The sequence below is a fragment of the Photinus pyralis genome, unplaced genomic scaffold (assembly GCF_008802855.1).
Source record: "Photinus pyralis isolate 1611_PpyrPB1 unplaced genomic scaffold, Ppyr1.3 Ppyr1.4_LG2, whole genome shotgun sequence".
Classification (NCBI taxonomy): Eukaryota; Metazoa; Arthropoda; class Insecta; order Coleoptera; family Lampyridae; genus Photinus; species Photinus pyralis.
Genome location: NW_022170403.1, coordinates 50,005,232 through 50,029,092, shown reverse-complemented (window position 1 = coordinate 50,029,092; position 23,861 = coordinate 50,005,232). Strand labels below are relative to the sequence as shown.

Here is a 23,861-nt window from a genome sequence, read left to right as displayed (position 1 = left end):
AAAATAATAACAAAATCGGCAAATTTACCTATATCACAGATTAACTACAACTGTGACTATATGTATATTACAATGACCATACGTTTCAAAACTTGCAGTTGAAATATAGAAACTTGAAATTTGGTTTACAACCAGAATTGAAATAAAAGAATTTCAAGATGGCACCGTTTCCGTAAATACCGAAAGTGGCGCCATCTTGTGTCTTTTAAATAGAAACATACCATTTTCTAGTTTTTTCTGAATGAGCTATTTTATTTTGAATTCAATGCATTTCAAATTTTAGTAGGTACCTATCTACAGTTTTTAGCATAGTCAAACTCTATCTAAAAATTTGAAGATGCAAGGGTCCATTTTTAATTCATATCCCTTAAACCGTTCAAGATTAGTGAGTTTTTTTTTATAATCAAATCCTTAAAGCAAAGAGTATTATGGTTACTCTATGCTTAAAGTTCAAGGAATTTTTTGCGCGACTGTCGAAAGTCTTGAAAAAGTTTCCAGGGGCCAGGGCTGTTGCGATTATTCAAAGTTAGCAACCAAGAAATGTCAAAAGTTTGGTTTTTCAAATTGTATTTTCTCTATGCTTGTAATTATCCTAAATTAAATGAAGATTTAAGTATTCAATGTGATTTATAGATATCTTGCAATATGCGCTTCAATTATTTGAGTGTGATTCTGCAGCAAACATTTATTGCACTCTCTCACTTTCTTTCAAACTCTATAATATATAAAGGGTGTTCCATTGGGCCCATTTAGTAAAAATGTTTTATGTTCTGTTGAAGTTTCGTAAACAGTGAATGCCAATTTTTACTGTGTAAATCTTGGCTAGGTGTATTCACACGTTTGAAAACTTTGTTCCTTTGGAAAGTGATGGATGTCACAAAAAACCTTTCAATGTGCAATGTTAGTCACTAATGGGTAGACGTTGATTCACTTATTTTGAGGATATAAGTTCAATAAGAAATACATACAAATAATGTTTTATTAAAAAATTTGAATAAAAACAAACATTTTTGTTACATTTTATTTATCACAATTCAGTTTAAAAACATAAACCAACTAAAACTTTTAAAGTAGAATTGGTAAATGATGAGAAAAATAAATGTGTCCTTTACTTCTCCAATATAAATGCTGAGAATTATATTCTTGATAACTGCTGTAGTAAATTGGAAGGCAACATACCTTCCACTTTTTCATAAATGTAATATACAGGTAAAGAGAGCCAATTTAATACTGATTTTGCGACACAACCCATTGGTTCCGGGTACTGGTGAGTTAAAAGCGCCAGTAGAGCTGTAAACGAACATAAACCCGCAGTAAATATAATAAAAAATGGCAATTCTTTTTTAGGATACACCGAAACTTCGTGAAACGCTGGCAATAATTCCCTGTCGGCGCATTCTGTACAAGTAGGGTATGGATAAAATAGGTGCCCCCTTTCTAATGGATACGGTAACATTCTAAATGTGCCCTCCCACGTACAGTGCAGTAAGTTTAACGCTCCTTCCATATTTTTCCAGTGTGCCAAGTGGAAGAAAGTGTAAGCGATGGCTTCGGAGTCACCTCGCTTGAGAACATGTTCAGGTGGTAATATCAAAGGTTTTGTTTCCAACAAATACTTGGGTACATGTGGATTAAACTCTACGGCACGATGTATTGCTTCCACCGCTGCCATTTCTGCTGTCGTCAGACCTCTTTTACTAGCGATGTCCGGTGAGAATTTATCAGCAACTAATCTCGCTTTTAATAATGCAGCGGTGTAGCATATTGTAGCCGACTTTGGTAATGAAATATCATCATATTTAGCTAAAACCGCTTGGACATCCGCATATGCTTGCATTTCGAGTAGTGCTTCTATCAAGTTCTCGTGGATGTTTAACACGTTCATAATTGGTGGCACCTCTTTAGTTAAATCGCGAAACATTTTCACCGCCTCTTTCAGTTTTCCCAACTTCCTCGCACACATTGCCAGTCTTCTTTTTATATAAATTAATACGTTTGTATCTCGTCTATGCTGCGCTTCCATAAGAGATCCTTGGTGTTGGACTTGTTGCGTTTTTCTGTAGTTAGTTTCTGCTACCTAGAAATAATATTATCTTCTATTGCAATGTTACTTTCTCGGTTACTTTAAGAATTGTACTGTTAAAGAGGGAATCAATTATGTGTCCCCAACCAAAACAGTGGTGAACAATTTGTCAAATTAAAATTGATCTGCTACTTTTAATAATACTTGAAATACATGTCCATGTAGCAAGTACAGAAGGAAAATCGACATAAGTGTATGATTAAATGCTAATTTAGTACCTTCATTGGAAATTTATTGATCTGTTATTATTAGAGTTGTCAGTTACATATGTACTCAGCCTAACAATATTAGTGGCTAATTAAATGCATGCTACTTATGTCCACAATTCAAAATTTTATGTTTGTTATTTTTCAAGTGACCTACATATGCCAAGTAATCAATAATAATCAATTAGGTATTAATTATGTGTTAATGTAATGCCCAATTCGGAATAGATTGCTCTTTTATTTTTACATGTCTACATTAAAAGATTAAATAAAAGGTAGGTACATAATAATAATACTGGCAAAGTGGCACATGACAGATTTAGATTTAGAGAGCACCTTGGTACTACCAATACCATGCGATGACTGATGGAATACATCTGTAAGCACTAAATGAACGCAGGAAATGTATTTTGCAAATGTGCGATCTACAATAAGCTTTCGACCTGATGTCCATGCCAAATTCTTGGAAAAAGTGGAAATGTATGGAATTCGAGAAGTCGCCCTAAAGTTGCTAAAATCGTATCATGAGAACAGAAGCCAAGCTATGTACCTAAAAGGAAACCTAAGCAGTTGGCTAAAAATAACAAGAGAAGTATCGATCTATTTTGCAGACAAGTGTTCTTCATAGTTTACATGAATAACCTCCTGAAACACCTACCTGCTCACGTAGTCCTACATGCTGATGATACAACACTGACAGTAAACGACTGAGACCATGTCGCATTGGAACTAAAGTTACGAGCCACAACATCTGTCGCAGTTCCAACGAAAATGGGCTTATAGTAAACCAGGATAAAACCAAGAAAATCAAGTATGCCATGGATAAGTGGCAAAAACCGACCCTGTAAAATTTCTAGGGCTGGAAACCGACGCACGTTTAACCTGTATGGAGCATATGGCCCAACTGTGTATGAAACTATCACAAGCTATCAGGAGAATATCAATAACAGCCAGAGAAGATGCTGCACGAATTTCTTACCACTCCTCAAATCACTGTTCTTACACGATTGAAATTTGGGGGACCACAGAGCATATGCAGCAAGTGCTAGTTGAGCAGAAAATTAAAGCGACAACCACGTAGGGCGCACTGTAAATCACCTTTTGCTTATACCACCCATGCTTATACATACAGGGTGTAATTTAAAAAACCCGCAAGCTGTAGGGCCTACAGTTTTTGTTTGAATTCAATTCAACAAAAACCATAATTAATAACTGTGAAAATACTACAAAACGGCTATAATTAAAATGTTATAATTTATTATTTTGGGGCTATTAGCAGTTGACTTAAATTTTTTAAATGGCATTATTATATTTTTTTAATTGAATTTGATAGAAGTTGTCGCCCTAAATTCAAATATTAATATCAAATTTAGTTTTGAGTTTCGATTGAATTTTTCACACACAAAATTAAAGAAGCTAATTTTTCAAAATTTTGTAGCATTCCATGGAAACAATCCTCGTTACGCATTGAGTGGAACATAAATCGTAAGCAAATTAGCAAACAGTATATTTTTATTACAACAAAAATGTCATAAATAACCACAATTAAAATGCTGTTGACATTGCTCAAATTGGCAACCATTTTGTTCAATGCGCTGGCAGCAACAAATTACTCCATACACTGAATTTAAGAAAACATTTGGTGGTATTTCTATTGAAATAATCACAATAGTTCTATAGCTCCAGATGACTTTTGAAACACGAACTGTAAAGAATTACGAGCAAGAGAAAAGCAAAAAATTTTCTGGTGAGATTACCGCGCCATCTCTATTTTCGACATTTTATCGAAGTCACTTCATGATAGAGAACTTGGTTATACAAAAAGTGAAAAGTTTAGAAGCAAAATAACGTCACAGTTGCTCATGAATTTGGCTACTGTAGGTATAGTAAGTAGGTACAGGGTGTCCCATTTTCGACACTTGAATAGACTAGTTTGTTGGTGCTATCAAAAAAGTAATATAGGATGTTATATGTTCTTTTTGGGTCAAACTAATGGTTTAATCAAAATTTGAAATTTTACACAATTTTTTTTATTTTAAATCATTTGAACGTTTTTACAATTTTTTAATACAGTGTTCTATTTAAAAAATGAGGTTAGGTCCGGTAACTTTTTTAACTGACCTCGTAGACTAATTTTGAGAACGGCAGATTATTCAGCAAGTACTTTTGCAATAAACATTTTTCCGTATCTTTTTTAACTAAGAAAATATATGTCCATTCTGAAATTTTTTGATTTTCCCTCGTATCTCATAGGTCAGCGAATAATTTCATATTTTGATCATTACCCAAAAAGAGCACATGACGCCAATATTATCCAAAATCGAATACTTCCTGACCCACGGACATTCACAAATGTACATAATCGACTAGGTATGTGAAAATGGATCGTTCAAGAAATCCACTCGTTTAGCAGGAGCAAAGCAGGACTCCTGAAGTCGAGGAGGCAGTCCTGAATGCAGTAGAAAATTATCCTGCTACTAGTACGAGAAAAATTCGAGGAAAAATTACTGCAACATTTCACATTTCATTTGTGCTTGTCTGGAAAAAAACCACATCCCAAGAGTTTAAGCTCTTCTCCCACGTGACTTTCCACTACATTTAAATTTTTGCCAATGGCTCCTACAAATGCTGGCCCAAAATCCGTTATTTAACATGATTTTAATTAACGATGAAGTAAATTTCTCAACGAATGCCGTCAACAATATTCACAACAACCATAGTAAATAATTGGGTAGTAGTATGCTATATTTACCAAGGTTTACCTCTCGGTTTACCTTCTTGCTAGATGATTGAGAGGGATCTTTACACATAAACAGGCCGCCTGGCATACATTCAAAATCGAGTTCAAAATCTAGGCTGTATGATGCAAGAAGAATCAGGCCCTTAGAGACCTTCTCCAAAATCTTGTTTTTCCCTTTGCCAATATTTTCCTCCAACATTTTCGAAATATGCACAATTCAGTTCGAACATCGGCAGTAGACCTGCCTCATGTAGATGATCTTTCTCCCCTTTAAGAGTACCCTCCTCCGACACTCCGTTCTGCAGATATTGGCACTGAAACTTTTGATATCAGCAGTAGATTGTCTCGTCCAGATGTTCCACTTGCCCTTCACAAGTACCTTCTTTCAACACTTCATTTTCAAGAGATTTGTTTTGACCTCAGCAATAGATATGTCTGGTTCAGATGATTCATTTTGCCTTGATGAGTACTCTCCTATGTATGTAGTACCATAAAGTAAAACCAGCCCTCTCCCCTCGTTTTGATAAGGGGTAAGAGAGAAGGGCGGCGGTTGGTAGAAAACATTTCAGGTGATACTTTTAATTAGAATACCATGAAAGGTAAAACCAATTTATAAAACAACCCCCTCCCACCCAAGCTGTTGTGAAGGAAAGCTATAGTTTGTATAAACCAATTCCTTTCGACAAGATCTTTCATTAGAATACCATGAAGGATAATTTACCCCTCCCCCCTCGGTTTCAAGGAATTGATTTGGCACTAGCGAAGACATGCGCGAAGGCATGCGTATCACGTATGCAAAATCTGAGACAGATTGGTTGGTGAAAGTTCTGCAAATTTTACTCCCCCCCCCAAAGACAACACAAGTTGAAGGCCGTCTGGCACACCTTCAAGGGCTAGGTGGTTTCTACCTACTTTCTAGTAGGTAATATAGTAAGATATGATAACGTCCCAAAAGGTCAAACTTGTCATTTTACAGACGTAGCTAGAGTAATGAGGTGGCACAGAGTCGCGAAAACCGCAAGTCTCTATCTCCAAAAGCAGCTGAGTTACATTGCAGTCTCAACCAAAATAGGACACACTGGCCACACATGCATCCAACAGAACAACTTAAATTAAAAAAAGCCTCAGTTAAGCCAGTAGTAGTACACTTAATTCTTTTAATTTCTTTTGAATTTATTATTCTTTATTAATTGTTCTGCTGAATAGTAATCTAGCTGTTGCACTGAAAATGAAGTACCCATGAATGTCGAATTGGGGCACTTACTTAATCATCACTAATTACTGCTTAGTGCTGATCACATAATTATATAGCTAGCAGAACATACAGTAAGTCTCAAATTAAAAACCATTCAATTTGGAATTCTAGTATTAAATTATTTGCTTTTTGTTCTACAGTCCTTAGATCATGCTATAACTCTAAACACTAAGGAGCAATAAATTTGTAATTTGGGCAGTCGATTTCTATTTTGATACTGCTCTGTTATCTATATCGACATAGACATCTTACCAATTCCACTACGATCTATAATACTTACTTTCAATGCCTGTTTTAATATTTTTTCAGCTTCTGTTATGGTAGTAGCCTCCTCCTCTGCTAATAGTATGTATGCAGGTGCGCAATCTGGATTGGTTTCCAACGCTTTGTGTGCTGCCTTTATGCGTACTAAAGGATTTCGTTCTCGCCACGCAGTTTGCATGATTTCATACTCCGCTTTACCTGCGTCCGCTTCACAAGTAAAAAACGTTTGATGGTCTTGTGCGGATAAGTTCATATCGTAATAAGTTAAGGGTTCCTTATTGGTAGCCCAATAGAACCTCTGATACTCGGCACCACGATACAGATTTAGAGGATTGCGCCACACTTTACATTCAGGTACATTGTTTTGTTGACTATTTGTGCTGCCATTACTGCTATTATTACCATTCTCGTTGGTGTCACCTCCCCCGATCCAGGGGCTAATGTGATTGAGGGATACTTGCTCAATAAATGATGTACCATATTTGCGAAAATACCACCATTCAAATATAAGTATTAAACCCGATATTAACGAGGACGTACCGGTGAGAGCAACGTAAAATTTCGGCGTTAAGGTGCTTAAAAACATTGTCGAATCCCACATACTTATTCCTATTCGTGCAATGCATATAACGGCTATGTGATTGTTTTGTAAATTGAGGTTATGTTCAGTGAGGTCGTTATCGATTTATGTTGAAGTTTTGTTTTGCGTAAGTATTTTATTTAAACATTTAAAAGCGGTTAACATTTTCAGCCTTTGATACTTATTTACTATCGATATATGTCTATTATTATGCATTATTTGATGCTTATGAAATATGCGCTTTAAAAACCTAGAGGAGATGAATTTGTGAACTCAAATATTCTGATATCTTATCATAGATATACCTACCTACTTGATTTCTCGAGACCGATTCTATTTCTATTTGGCAAGGGTGAGAATGAACCATCCAGAAGTGAATTTTTTATGCATAACTCATAAACCAAAAGTAGACATAGAGAGCTGATTGATGAATGTACTAATCTTTTCGCCTGGTAGGGAATCTATTTATTCTTCATGTTAAAGCTACTGTAGGTGCTACATAGTTAGGTACTATACTGAAGGGTGCGTAATGTAGTGTTTCTTTGAGTAGCAGCTCAGTCTTGTGGTTATAAATGGCACCACCAGGTTCCAGACATTAAACGACATAGAATGCGCACAATATATTGAATTTAATAATAAAAAATACTTCGGAAGTGTAAAATACAGATGATGTCTCATGACGAGGCCAGTCAGCTATGGTATGTTTGACCGAATGGGAATAGATTTCCTAAAATTGATGTGCAAGGGTTATTCAAAGAGTTCCTTACAGCTAAAATATTGTTAAGTAATTTCCATTGAGCCATACTTTGGTATTGCAAATGGAATCTCCTTGTTTTTACCGAGGTTTTTACTATCTTACTCTCGATCTTACTAAGTTTATGCTTTATTTAAAACAATAAAGCATGTACAGGGTGTTTCAAATTCGTGGCTTACTGTGGATTTCCGTAATGCTGAGAGATACAGTGTAGGTTAAATGGAGACAATGGCCCGTATGAATAAAAATAAGCAAATGCTTATACTTGCAAAATTCAAAGTAAATACTCGTAAGTGCTCCTTCGCACTGGGCGACTTAGCAGCGCTTCTAAGCAGAAGGACAGGACGCTGTGCAGCGCTGCTAAACCATGCTAAACAGACCAGTATGAAGGGGCAGTTACGAGTATTTACTTTGAATTTTGCAAGTATAAGCATTTGCTTATTTTTATTTATACGGGCCAAAGTTGCCTCTTTTTATGATTTAAAAAATGCATTTGAAAGTTTTGAAAAATCTTTGAGAATAACTGAGGTCTCACTGAAAATGTCAAGTTTTATTATTATTTATTTTACTTAAACGGTCAAAAAAGGATCTTTTATTGGCACTTTTTTCAGAGGATCTAAATCTTTTTTTATTTATTTATCTATGGCTGTCAAATAAATAGGTTTATATGGCTCTACAAAGATAGATACAGTACGTAAGCGACAATACAAAGCCTTTCCAGTTAAGTGTCCAATATTATTGTAGGTGTTACCTACATTAAATTTTCAAATTACATTCTTTCAAACAGTTTAAAATTATGATACCCATTGTTGAGAGCAGGAGACAAATAAAAGTAAATTTGTTATCAGAACTTCCAGAGCACGCTAGATATAGAAGCTACAGGCTATTTGAGATTTTCAGTTTTTTGGTGATATATCAGTTATTTTCAAAGATTTTTCACAAATTATTTCAAAAGCGTTTTTTTAGTCACACTTAACGTGATGGAGATCCGCAATAGCTAGCTACGAATTTGAACAACGTACATATGGAATTGAAGTCAAAATGTTCAGTTTTGAAAATTTACCTAAAACGACGCGTTTTGGTAAGAAAGAATTTGTACCGCAATGATGAAATTAAATACCTACGTTTGATTGAATGAAGCAACCAGAAATGCTAATTTATGAAAAGAAAACAGTTTAAATTGTCTCTTAACTCTCTTAAAAGAATTTTAATGCTACCAGTCACTATCTGTGAAGTGGTCCAAACAAAAAATGTTTACCTCAAGTATAGTGTTCAGGAAGCTGAAACACTAAAATTGATCAAATTAATTAACTATATGTCTCATTTTCTTTATGATTGTCTGGTCAAACAATATAGGCAATATAGGCAAAGGGTGCCCTAAACACTGCAAAAGTGAATTGTGCATTATTTTCTATATAGATGCTAGTTCCACTGAATTCCAAAAATACCATCTCCTCTAACAAATCTTTGTTAAGCAGTATCACCCACTGTAAATATACAGGGTGTCATAGAATAACTATTGTTAATTTTCAGAAATACTTAAATAAACATTTTTTATTAATAAAATAATGTCCGAAAATTTCTCGGTCTCAAGCAGGCTATGAAAAACAATATTTTCATTTTGGATGTTAAAATTTAATCTTTAAGATAACTTACTATTTGGCAGAAAATGCATTATTTTACAAATATTGAGACATGCATATGCCCACGGAGCAGCTTACAGTAGTGCTAACGAAAAAAATAACGAGAAATTTAAGTGCCCTCTGTCATTTCTGAAAATTGGGAATATTAGTCCTCTGACATCCTGTATAATCGATATGTATAGTCGATATTCGTCCCTTAGTAACGAGCGACAAAATTCGAGTTCATGATTTTGCACTTGCTGTCCGCCAGTGTGTGTATACGATAATTGATAACTGACGAACAGTTTCGAATTGTCCGATTCTGTTTTCAGTAATAATTAAATTTTGGTGAATACTTGTTAACCGGCAGTGATTTTTCTGTTACTAAATTGGAATTTTAAAATTAAATAACCTAATAATTTAAAATATTGTGATACTTTTATGATTGCTGAACTTAATTCATGTTGCAGATTTGATGAATAAATATTTTCCTTCTTTTTTTTTGCATTTTAATTATCTATTTTAACATATTTTTGTTTCCCCTGGGTTGGGCTATCACTCCTACTCACTTTGATCTATTGTGCGTGTCCCAGTATCTTACTCCGAGAGAGCCAGTTTGTTGAATAATCTGATGATTCTCTCCGGCTACGTTTCCCTGATCTGCGCCGAGGTGCTATTACAACCTCACTCCGGGCACCTTCGCTTTCTCTTCCTCCTCGAAGCATAGGCCCCATTTTATCTCAAGCGGCAATGTCCAGTGACTAGGCTTATAATATATGACCCTGGTTCACTTCTGCTGAACGATAGCAGCAAGCTGGTTTTGTTCAGGAAACTGATCAGTTTCTTGGATTGGCTTAGTCCAGGGGAGGATTCCCACTCTTTTCTGAGATGACTTCTTATCACTCCTCCAGCTAAACTTGGTGATGCTCCAAAGTAGTGTTTCAGTCCCCATTAATCCTGCCCAGGAAATCAGTCAAAAATCAAAAATAGCGGCTGAATTTTTGTATATTTTATTTAAAAATTCATAACCATGTTACGAGTATTTCAATGAAATATGACAAAAATATTTAAATTCCAAAACTGACTGCATTTTTTAAATGGTGGCCATTTAAAGATTTAGCTATTTGGTTTTGATTTATCTAAACTGCCGCCATTTTGAAAATACTGAAGTAAGGTCTATTGTTATGTATGCTTTTATTTTTGTTTTTAAATAAGATGATGATCTATTGATCACTGAAATTACGTATATTATACAGGCTAATTCAAATTCGAGGGCCACCTTGGGGATCTCTGAAATTGTAAGAGGTTTTATGCTTAACAAAATGCCGTTTTGAAACCGAAAAAATTCCTCGAAAAATTCCCGACTACTTTCGGAGATATAAGTACTGAAAAAAACGAAATTTTGCAAAATCGTTTTTATTTTTTACCGAAGTTATTTAAAAAGATATTTCAAAATAAATGACACATTATTATGGCCTCTTGTTTCCCTTCTACAAGATGCTAGTTTTAAATTTTATGTTTGACGTTTGGTCTCCTATTAACCATCGTCAACTTTGTTTTTTCTTATGGAAGTCACTGTTACTTTTTATGTCATTTGATAGAGCATTTTTATCTGATTTCAAAAATATTAGTATCATTATTCTTGAATGAGAAATAATAATAATAATAATAATGTGTCTTTATTAGAATAATGAGTGGCATTTAGGTATTATTATAACCATGTAATTAACAAGTTACCCGTTAATCTAATGAGGCGAAGTTCAGATGCTTTGGTACAAAGAAACCGCGCATCTGCTCTTCCACTTAACCCCTTTAGATTACATTACTTAAAGATAACGATAGTGGAAAATTATAGTTATAGTAGGTGGATGAATAAACAAAAAATAAAACTTAAATAAAAACATTATGTCTTACGCTAAATGAACCAAAAATCAATATAAGGAAATCAGATATAAATGATGGATGTGTACAAAAAGAAATCAAACAGGAGATGTAATGTCGTACAATTTATATCAAAGAGGATGACATAAATATAAATATAAATTGCGCTATTAATTCCTCAAACGCAAGAATCTACAAGCATACACTACCAAAGATAAAGTTTACTGATCAAAAAAAGGAGATATTTTAACAATATTTAAAAAATAGTCATGTTTACATTTTGGAAATCGGAAAATCCTCGAGAAAATCAAATGACACAAAAAGTAAAAATGACTCCCATAAGAAAAAACAAAGTTGACAATGGTTAACCGGAGACCAAACGTCAGACTTTTTTTTTAAACTAGCATCTTGTAGAGGGAAACTCAGAAATATAGTTATACACAGTACGCGCACGCGTCAGTCTCTCTACCAATGGATGGCGCCACCACACCCGCAGTTACTTGTGGCACCGTAGAGGTAAATCAAAGTTAGACGCACTAACTAGTTTTCATTACCAGTGGGTAGGTTCGACATTTTTTTTAGAGATTTTGTTATTAAAAAACGATCAGAAAAAAATTTGCCCGCCATAAAAGTATACGAATGTTTCTGGATACTGACGTCACACGGGGTAGTCTCGCGCAACAGGTACATTTACTTGCTTCGCGCCGACCCTTGATTTTAAAATGCTTACGGCGGACGTAAATATCAATATTTTGCACCCAATTTTTTTCTTATCGTTTTTTAATAACAAAATTTCTCGATTTTAGTTAAAATAAAACAAATACCAAAAATGTCAAACCTCCCTATTCTTTGCTATTACCAAGTACATTTCATAGTACCACAGCTGGTTTTACAGTCACATCTTACTATATGCGCCTTAGCTGAAACCTCGCCCACTTAAAAATAAAAACCAAAAATAGAATAAATAAATAAAATAAATAAACCTTCAGGTGCCGGTAGGCGGTGGCAAATCATTTGTTTTCGGTACATACATATTATCATGTTACATGTATACTCTATTTCTCTTTTGGGTTCCTGCATTTGTTTCCATATAGAAATTTGCAAATATCCACGGAGGCTATGGTACATGACACCTGATTCCGTTAGGTGAAGGTACTGTGGTTGAATTAAACATTTTGCCTTTGATCTTTATCAATAATATTTCTGTACCTAAGTGTATATAGTATATCATCTGGATTTCCATCAAAATTACATAAGTATCTTCTTTCCAAACTCTTCAATCTGACTGGTTTTGTTGAGCTGAGCGATAGTGCAAGTTCACGAAAGTATTGATATTGTCGAAGTGGTGTCACATCCTGGCTACGAATGTAATAGACTGTTTGCTAAATCATTTCGGTTTGAATATCTAATGGCACTGATATAAATGTTCTGTTTGAAAGGTGTTTTATATACAGGGTGGTGCCTTGCGTAACGCATCACAGGGATTTCAATGTAAAATTCATAACATGCGATTATTGGCTCCCCAAATTATTTTAGAGCAAAAATGTATTAAGGTTTTTTCGAGGGTTTTTTGTAGGAAAAAATTTTTTACCTCAATCAATCGTATTAGTATTCAATTTTTTGAATAATAAAGACGAACCAGGTGTCAAATTCTTGACAGAATAGCTTCCTAGCTGAAACCAAAAATTGCCAACATATGTATTACGCTGCTTTTATTAAAGGGACTTACCATAGAAATTTCGTTTAAATTGCTTCAGAAACAAGATCGTTGCGTTTTGCACATATGCAACACAATTTTTTGACTTTGACAATTTTTTTTCTCCGTTTTTTGATAATATAACCCGGCCCAATTTTTTGTAGGTTGTACACAGGAAAATAAGGTCTTCCAAATAATAGAATAAAAATTTTAGGTTGCTATTTGAAAAAAAAAGTTCGATGCCGTTACGGCGCTCCAAAATTTTTTTTCAAAAATCCGGCCCGTTATTTTTCAACAAAACCCGTCGAGCCGTTTTCTCAGAAAATTGCCAACAAACGTACCTACGTACGTACCGTACGTACATACAGACGGAAAAAAATTTTATTCTTTAAAAGTTGCTTAAAATGGTCTAAAACGTCGACATTTGATGAAATTTTGAAATGTTCAAAAAACGGCTATCGCAATAGCTAAACCTCTCGCCAGGAAAGATTGCCGGTCATAGAACACTCGATCCCGGTCTACAATTTATGTTTTCTCTAAAGATGTGAGCGACTTCCGGAATAGGATCGTGCCAATGTTGAACAAAAAGACTTTTCGTTCAACATTGGCACGATCCTATTCCGGAAGTCGCTCGCATCTTAAGAAAGACATAGATTGTAAATCGACAGAAGGTGTGCTGTGACCGGCAATCTTTCCTGGCGAGAGTTATACCTAGCACATGCTAGGAAGCTAAAAATTGGAAAAATAAAACCCCCATCTTTTTCAATAATCTGTGATGCCATGGAATTTTATAATAATTTAATAATAATCGCATGTTATGAATTTTACATTGAAATCCCTATGATGCGTTACGCAAGTCACCATCCTGTATTATGTATACTATATATTACGTTTCTATCCACTTACTTGATTGTAGCAATTTTAGGTTGATAATTGTTATCTGTATTTTCCTCGGTATTTTTTTCGTTTCAATAAATTGTATAATAAATAGATTGTCTACTTGTCATTAGCCGGATATAATTTTAATCAATCTCCCTTGAGCTTGCACTCTTTTTCTCCAACTCTGCTGATTTTTAAGTGTCGACTTTATTGTATTCAAAATGGCGAGTCTTTGCAGTACTGTGTAAATATAAGAAAATGTATAAAATTAAAAGTTATTTTTCTTTTAGCTGCTGATAATTCAAAAAATAATAGATGCTACTTAAAATGGCAGGAGACACAGACATGGAAATGAAGACTGTTTCAGTTGATAATATCAACGTCGATAACTATAGAAAATTGGTGCACACATATTTAAATCTGGTAGGTAACATAGACATATAGTAGATGGATTCCATTTCGCTCTGTACCTGCATCCAGTACATACCACTATATACAGGGTGTTCATTTGATAGTTTTGATCATTTTTGTAACAGGATTGTCAATTTGAATGAAGAGAAGGAATGAAGTTTGGGCACTTTCTCATCAGTTTACCCCTAACTACCCCTTCTTTTAAGTTTCAAATGGCAACCCATACAGCTGGTGTCTAATGTTTTCTTTTTTTTCAGCACGCTTATAACACTGCGTTATTTTGGGCAGATAAAGTAGTTGCTTTAACGTCAGGTAACCCTAGAGATATTTATTGGTTAGCCCAGTGCATGTTCTTATTAAAACAATTTCATCGTGCGGCCCACCTTTTACGCTCAAAGAATCTGGATAAGGTAGAGTTTGGTTATTTGAAACAGATTAAACAAATATACTTCTAGACCTACATTTTATGTAACTATTTGACTGTTCGTTGTTTGTTCGAAGCGAATGAATTGAATGAAGCCTTGAAAGTTTTAAATTCAATGGATTTGGAGGTATTTTTACAAGCTGGTAATACTTCATGTAACACGACCATGGATGCGGGAATGTTTGATGATACTCCCAAATATGTATGTATGTATCTACCCAAATGTCTAAATTTATACATTTTATTCATTTTAGCAAGTGCAGTCATCTGTGCTTCTACTAAAGGGAAAAGTACTTGAAGCCATGGACAATCGCGGACTTGCTTCTGAATGCTATAAGCAAGCTTTGCAGTGTGATGTGTACTGTTTTGAAGCATTTGATTCACTTATACGTTATCACATGCTTTCGGCCGCCGAAGGTGCACACTAACAAAGTTATCTCCTTATGCATCATTCTTTTGTTGCAGAACAAGAATTACTAAATTCGTTGCCAATATCTCAGCAATGCACAGCAATCGAAGCAGACGTACTGCGTACACTATACAAAAGCAAATTAAAAAAATATAATACAATTGTAGGCCTAATACCTAGTAAAACGTGCAAACCAATATACAATAACACACCTCTGCAAACGTCCTTGATAGTAATGCACCGCAAATTTGTCAACATTTCTGACACTCCCAAGACAAGTACAATGAACTGCACTCCAAATTCGGAAGTACGAACGGATAAAGTGGAAGATACAAAATCAGACCAAATGGTTTTAGATTCGCCTGAAAATGGTATACAAGTTCGTTTGCAGCAAAGCTTGGACTTGGCCGTGTCGCAGGCTGAATTATTTTATTATAATTGCGATTATGTTCAGTGTAGTAAGATAACGGAGAGCATATTAAAAGAAGATCCTTATCATGCATCATGTTTGCCAATACATATATCTTGTATGGTGGAGTTGAAGCAGAGTAACAGTAAGTAAATGCTGATTTACGTTTTCGAAAGTTATCCATTCAATGTTTTACAGAATTGTTTACATTGGCTCATAATTTGGTCGATCTCTATCCTAATCTAGCAATATCTTGGTTTGCCGTGGGGTGTTATTATTATGTAATTGGTACGTATACCTACTATGACTAACTAATGCAATTTTCATAAAACCAGTTTATATGACTATCTACAAGACGCATAACACTGGTTTTACTAAAATTAGAAGGTATAACTACGGCAGTAGGTCACCTTGTAAACGTACTCTATGACTATGCTTGACATAATTTAAGTTTATACAAAAATTAAGAAGGCAACAAAAAATGAATATGATTCATGGTAACATTTTGAATGATGTTGCAGTTACTAGACACATAATTGATGAAATAAACAATTGACCAAATTAACAATTTTAGTTGTATACAAGTATATCTTAGAGGTAGGTACGTTCGTTTATGTGTTCTGATCACTCTTTTTGTTCTAAAGCGTTCGTTGCACCAGAAAAAGTGTTGACACTATCGTTTTTTTTTATTTAAAAGAGAGTAAAAAGAGTGCACTTTAAAGACTCCATTCATGAGAGAGTGCAGACCGAATGCAATGGATTTGATCACATGGTCATGTTTATTCTAACCTAAAAAGTAACCTTTCTGTCATCTGAATCATTGTTGGAAAAATAACAAATTTGCACCCTCATTACAGCCAAAAACATTTTTTTGTTATCCATTACTGCTGCACACGTTTGAGGTTAATCTGCACAAAATTTAGAGCTCCATCCGCCTCATGTCGTTTGATTATTTACAGTTATTAATATGCTTTAGTGATTATGTGACCTTTTCGGCTTTTCCATCTTATGCCAAACATCAAACAGGGTACTCTTTGCTTCCGCTCTGTATACTCCTGAAACAGAAAATCGAATACACCTTCGATTGTATTTCAAAATATGCATCTTATCGATTGTACACTTACCTTATAATACATTGAATACAGAATATTGGGATTGTTCATACCACATTGATATCAGAATTTTTTTGGGGCTTCGTTCATCTTGGGATAGACATTTTGGAGACACTTTCAAACGAAAAAAATTTGGAAATGTCTCTTCTCTATCATCCACTTTTTTTTTGTCATAACCTCTATAACAGGGGTCCTTAAACTTAAACTGCTGACGATCTACTTCAATATTGTTAGACTGCGGTCGATTGATTCAGTAAAAAGTATGTGATGCGGGATTGTTGTCTAAGTAGGTAGGGTGTATAGGTATAAGATTACTGTTACAGAATTTTATGACCATAAATACACGTTCAACATATATAGAATCGGTTGGTAGAAACAACAAAAATTAGATTGCCGAAAATCAATTTTTTTAGTAACTTTTCGGGATAGTCAATGAAAAAACTCAACTCAACAAAAACAAACAAGTTTCTAAACTTAACCAAAGAGTTACTTTGGATGTTGAAGTGTGGCATTGCACATCCTCGGCATACTTTTAATCACACAAGTAAGTTGACCCAAACATTGCTGAAACCTCAGATTACTTAATTGTTAATCTGAGGCTGAAACGGTTGAAGGCAGGTACAAAGCATTGTGTATGAAATGTATCTTGAAGATTTGGATGAATCCAAAAATTGAGTAACAGAACAGAACAGAACATTTAAAGTGAGAAAGATGCTGGTGGGTCCTGCTTCATAATACACCCTGTATAAAAAGTGTGCATCTTCTAATCTAAGTGTCTGAGCGTTTTTTTTTACAACGGCCCCATTTGTTTATTATCGAATTGTCTCCGTTTGGCTGATACACACAGGAATAATGCAAATGCTGAGCCAAGTGTGGAACAAGCTAAAAATTGCCCCCATTTAACCTACACTGTATCTGTCACCGCTATGGACATCCCAATGGTGAGCCACGAATTTGAACCATCCTCTGAGGAACAAATTGGTAAGAGATACAAAGGCAGTACTAAATATTTTTGAAGTGATTTATTTATAAGGTTATTTAAGGAGAATTATGAAGGGAAGTGAAAATTGTGTGACTTTGGATTATATCTCTTTCATTATATGCACCACTAGTTTAAAAAGTTACTGAAACTTTAATATTTAACAAATACTTACGTCAAGACAGTTTGACAAGAATGCTTTGGTCTCATAGCCTCATTTTTAGTAATTCAGCCTGTGCGATTCTTGTTTTTTTTTACATATGATCCATATTTAAAACAAGTTAAAAACGTGGTCACTTGCCACAGACGAAAGCGGATTTTCACCACACAAAATCAGTAATAACTTAGGAAGGAAGTGACTAATCTAAAAATCTTTTGTCTTTCTGGTCTCGGGGTTCACTACACCGTATGAGAAAGAAACCATAACGAAAAAGCTTAACTGGAGGACTAGTGTGGTTCAGACGGACAAAGTGCTGACAATAGCGTTTATTTTCCTTTTGAAAAATGCGCTAAAAAATAAAGCTGTAGCGTCGAACTTAACATGTAATTATGTTATCCTGTAGGGGAAAAACAGTTGTAATGCTAGAAAGCGTCATTTGTTTTCAAAAATATTTATGTAATGATTCAAAATGAAAACAGTTCGTCATTTTAGCACCAGAGACTTGCTGTGGCACATACTTATTTGTTATACACCCTGTACTTGGAGGATTGGAATGCAAAACTGTGTTCGTATATCAAAATGATCTGATCCACTTGCTTTTTGCTTTGAGGCACATGAAAAAATCTTTCTGAATTCAGAAGTTGCATTACTTGTGTTGATCTGGTGAATCTATGAATTTGTGAATAAATGATAAATGAATGATAGTAATCTCTTTTTTTATTGTGATGCCCTCATTGTAGTTTTGTTAATGATCGCTTATACAAACACTGTGCAAAGTGTGGAACAAGCTAAAAATTGGTATTCTCTTGTCACAATTTATTATTATTGAAGTGACATATCACCAGTACACATAACCATAAAATGAAGATTGTCTAAAATCGATATTAAACGTCACCGTCAATATTGATGAATTTGAACTTTTATACATAGTGAACCACCATATTCTTGAGAACTGTAGTCAAATTTAGGGTTCTGAAAATACTTTTAGCTTAAAAGTGATAACACTGGATAAATAAATAAATAACTTATATTACATCCCAAATATAAGAATATGGATCACCCACTTCATTATTCATGATATGATAACACTTGAGCTTTTTTGAAAAGAAAGGAATGAATTATAGATGCTGATAAAGTTATGTCCATGAACTTGACAGGCCCTGGTTCTGCTTACTCATATCGTTAGTGTTCCGTTAGTGCACGTTAGTGCCGCTGAAGAAATCGTTAGTGCACAAAAGGAAACTTACTGTTTTTAAAAAATATTTGTGGGCCTGCTAACTTCATGCCAGCAGACCCATTTGAGAAAATCGATGCAATCTTTACACTAGTTAAACTAGCAGCGTTAGTGCTCGTTAGTGCCGCCAATATAGACGTTAGTGCTCAAAGTGTAACAGCTCAACACGTTGTAAAAAGGGGTCTGCTAACTTCATGCAGCAGACCCACATTTGTCAAATTGGCCCTGTCCTAATGCGAATTTGAAGCAGCTCGTTAGTGCTCATTAGTGCTTCACATGCGAACGTTGGTGCTGCAAGGGATCCCCACCAAAAAGGTACCAAACCACCTCAAAATTAAACGTGGCTTATTGGGACCTGCCAACTTCACGCCGGTATACCAACAAACGAAATCCGTTTAGTTTTCTACTTTAATCGATCAATCAGTGTTAGTGATCGTTAGTGTCGCAAAAAAAAGCGTTAGTGCTCAAAGCGCAACAGCTCAAGATGTGAAAATATGAGTTTGCTTTGTGAAAAACTATATAACGATTAAATTAGTGATGTGTTTATTCGCTCTGGTTTCTATTCCTATTTTCATATTTTGCATTTTGTAATATTTATATTGGCGTCACTAACGAGCACTAATACTTACCGATCGATTAAAGTAGAAAATCAAACGGATTTCGTTCGTTGGTCTACTGGCGTAAAGTTGGCAGGTCCCAATAAGTCAAGTTTAATTGTGAGGTGGTTTGGTACCTTTTTGACGCAGATCCCTTGCAGCACTAACGTTCGCATGTGAAGCACTAACGAGCGCTAACGAGCCGCTTCAATTCGCAATAGGACAGAGCCAATTTGACAAATGTGGGTCTGCTGCACGTGCACTAACGGAACACTAACGATATGAGTAGGCAAAACCATGGTCTGTTGTAGTAGGCCTGCCAAGTTCATGGACATGATAAAGTTAGTTGTACAAGATATTTGATATTAAATTTAAAAAGCAACTAAATTATTGCTATTTTGAGCCCAAGGGGACTGAAACTTTTTCATCATTTGTCAGACAAAAAATAATCACAACAGAGCATTATTAAAACTGACAATTCATTGGAATGATTTTTTCTAGTTGTAATTCATAATAATGTTGTTTTTTCTTTAATAACCTGCATGTCTTAATATCAATTTCACTACAAATGTGAGGTGTGAACTACCAAATTTTGATTCAGAGAAGATCGTGGAAATTTTAGGTTGCACATGACTGATACGTGTATCTCTGTCTTTCAGGGCCAACTCAGAATCAAAATATGGTTGCTCATCCTTTATTAGTCTCAATCCTCAGAGTAAGAAATAAAGATAGAGATGCTTTGATGCTTATCAAAACGTCCCATCATCTCGTCGTTTTTGTAAACATTGCAGGAAGCAAACTTGTCACATTTCGCGAGACGATTTTTATGGAAATATTAATAACACATATATTTGTAAAGAATGTAAATGAATTTTTAAATATTTATAAAAGTTGTGAAAAATAAACAGTTATAAGTTGAAATTAATTTATGATAATTTGTGAGTCATGATGACGGCAACGCTGTAGCGATTTGACAGTTGAGAGGATTTCTGTTTATTTCTACAAAACTTAATTTCTGCATTTTTAGCTCATTTTATAGATTAAAACTTATTCCATTGTTTAATACTTTATCAGCACCCTTTGACATGGGAAAAAGGTGTACTGTTTGTGAAATTAGTGCTGTTACTAATGTTTACCTTTCGTCCTCTCAACTGTCAAACTGTTGGTTATGTTGGATCAAAACAAACGTTCGCGTCCTCTATCTTTATTTTTTACTCTAAGGCTCAATCAACCTATATTTTCAGCTCCTGTATCAGCTGTAGCAGTTTGGCCATTTAACTTTGGTTCACCCTGTATTATAACAAATAGAAGTGTAACTAGTAATTATGTGCATTATCACAAAATTTTCCTTGTAGGAAAACGAGACTCTGCAAGAAGATTTTTAGCAAAGTCGACTAGTTTAGATAGATTATTTGGTCCAGCGTGGCTGGCATTTGGACATTCTTTTGCCGTAGAAAATGAACACGATCAAGCCATGGCCGCCTATTTTAAAGCGTCACAATTAATGAAGGGCTGCCATCTGCCCTTGTTATACATCGGATTGGAGTGTGGTCTAACAAATAATGTTCGACTTGCTGAACGGTTTTTTCAACAAGCGCAAATTATAGCTCCTGATGATCCCTTTGTAATGCATGAAATGGGCGTCATTGCATTTCAGAATTTAGAGTAAGATAATTTCTTTATCTCGCAAAATAGTTTTTAATTTTGTAACAGCTTTGAAATGGCCGAAAGGCATTTTCAAGATGCATTGACCAGAGTAAAACCAATTAAAGACTCCATTGTACCGGAACGTTGGGAACCCTTATTGAATAATTTAGGGCATACTTGTCGAAAGTTGAAGAAGTATAGTGATGCTTTGGAATATCATCATCAGGTATATTCAGATTTTTAAATGATCATTTTAACAATTAGTTGTAGGCTTTGGTTTTATGTCCCCAATCCGCTAGCACATATTCGGCTATTGCTTATGTGCATTCGTTGATGAACAATATTGAAGATGCCGTACACTGGTTTCATAAAGCACTTGGTTTAAGAAGAGATGACACATTTAGCACTACAATGCTTAATTATGTAATAGAGCAATTATCTATGGAGCAACCTCCATACCCTGGTAACCTTTCTGTTGTGAATATTCTGTTGTTTATTATATATCTTTTAGATGCCCCAGATTATATACCAGATTTTGAAATTGCTACCAATGCTGAAGAAGATTCCACCACAAATGATAATGTAGGGAATGCCTCGGAACGTCAAATTACTGCTAGTGATATGAGTATTGAAGTGGACCTTTAAGATGTTAAAAGTTTAATAATATATGAATATTTTGAATTAAATTGAGTGATAATTTTCAAAAACCCTCTCTTTCTAAAGTAAACCAGGTTTTAAATTCTTCACAGAACTACAACTTCCTAGTTCAAACCAGATATTTAAAAAAACGTTTTTGACAGTCTTACGTCCTTTACGCCTAATTGTTGAGTGAAAATTAGTAAAGACCCGCAACTTGAGATTTAGATGAGGCCGACACATAGATGCGCCGCTTGTTAAAAGGCATCAAGATGTTTCAGTACCTTGGCTACTTCGTAAAAGAAGACTATTTGAATGTAGCGTTCGTGCTGTTGAGTGTCGTTTAAGCATCATCAGTGTCAGAGGTCTACTACACTCTCCCCCAATCCCTTACATGGGTGCAAAAGTCATATTAATTTACTGATATTTGTATGCGCCGCTTTATTATGAAACACTAAATTATTCAAATCCCCACAGGAAAATTTTTATTGACCTCTTAATACTATGGTCAATTTTTTATTGGTGCATAATTGATCCTTGGTCTGTTTTGGATTCCTGCTTTTGTTTTATGCATCTTTTTCTTAACACAGGACTCTCACATTTTCCCTTTGCGATCTTGACGCACTCTCCGTCAAGCACACAAAAGTTGTTTAACGATCTTTTAAAAAGTGCCCAAATCATTATAATTTAGTAAGTTTGCCTTAATGGGTTAAGACTCGGACCCTAACCTCACAGGGGATGAGTTTGGGTAAACTTGCAGGCTTTTAGTGGAACAGAACACTTCTTGACTACCATGCTTCGGAGGGCATGTAAAGTTGGCAGTCATACCACGACTGTCGTTAGGTCACACAGACGGCTGTTGATGCGACCTGAAAACGTTGCACCTAAGGAGTGCCACCCATACCATGCTAGTTTGTATCCTTTTCATACAACATTGCAGTAGTAACATTGCACAAAACCAAGGATACATATAGTATCCTTGGCACAAAACAGTATAAGGACCATTGCTTGCCACCATTGATATATTCATTAAGCGGGTCAAATCCAATATCCAAACCCGGTAGAGTGACGCTGAGGTGCTCTGCTGCTTTTTTAGATCCACTTTAAGGGTTTATTTTTTTGTAAGCACATGATGCCCATGATGGTGTATGATGGAAATGGAATACAGTTCTGAAAGTGAAACAGTGTATCCATTTAATGTGAAATTTTAAGTGTTGATGATCCTCCTCGTCTAATGAATGCAAATAAGCATGTTGAGACTTGCATGTGCAGTATCACCTTAGACCATATAGTACATGGACTGCTATTAGCCCTATGCTTTCAATACAAAATGGGTGGTCAGGGATAGAGGGCACTGTAGTCGTGGGTATGTGAATCTCAGGGTAAACTAAAGTCGTGTAAACACCACTCGGATCGCGTAAAGAGTAGCTTTTATAGTAACCGCGTGGTACGGGAAGCTTTAAATACTCTTGATTCTCTTCTATAATCCACAAATAAGAACAGGTTTGCTTTTTTTGCATATCTAGGCCATTAATTAATTGACGTTTGTTAATTTATAGGTTGACAGTCTGAAATCGTATCTAATCGGACAACTTCGGACAGACTCGTTTACCCTGAAACTCACATGCCCAGGCGATGTCCTTGACCATATTTTCGTTACAATTAGCAGTCCATGTACTATATGGTCTAAGAGTATCACTCACTTACAATTACAATCAAATTTTATGCAAACTGGATCAAAGGAGAGGCTTGAATATTTGGAATATTCCTAATTTTTGTCTGAAACATTTTCTTCTACAATAGTAGTAGCTAATAATTTGATAACAGGCGAACGTAATTTCGTATACAGGCTGTTTCACGCAAACCGTTATTTGAAAGTATTGA

The 23,861-nt window shown here is 35.1% G+C and overlaps 2 protein-coding genes across 2 annotated transcripts; one reads left to right on the top strand and one right to left on the bottom strand.

Annotated features, from left to right (window-relative positions):
- Positions 1-961: 961 nt before the first annotated feature.
- Positions 962-7,180, bottom strand: LOC116163454 (protein ST7 homolog). The gene is made up of 2 exons (XM_031477374.1): positions 6,565-7,180; positions 962-2,077 (listed from the first exon to the last, which is right to left on the bottom strand). Exons 1-2 carry the CDS (start codon positions 7,147-7,149, stop codon positions 1,136-1,138), a joined length of 1,527 nt encoding a protein of 508 aa, XP_031333234.1. The 5' UTR covers positions 7,150-7,180; the 3' UTR covers positions 962-1,135.
- LOC116163453 (cell division cycle protein 16 homolog) lies at positions 7,120-22,027 on the top strand. Its single transcript, XM_031477373.1, has 11 exons — positions 7,120-7,255; positions 14,251-14,383; positions 14,629-14,781; positions 14,827-14,997; positions 15,050-15,212; positions 15,261-15,758; positions 15,812-15,901; positions 21,050-21,359; positions 21,408-21,567; positions 21,612-21,804; positions 21,853-22,027. Exons 2-11 carry the CDS (start codon positions 14,276-14,278, stop codon positions 21,984-21,986), a joined length of 1,980 nt encoding a protein of 659 aa, XP_031333233.1. The 5' UTR covers positions 7,120-7,255; positions 14,251-14,275; the 3' UTR covers positions 21,987-22,027.
- The last annotated feature ends 1,834 nt before the right edge of the window (positions 22,028-23,861 follow it).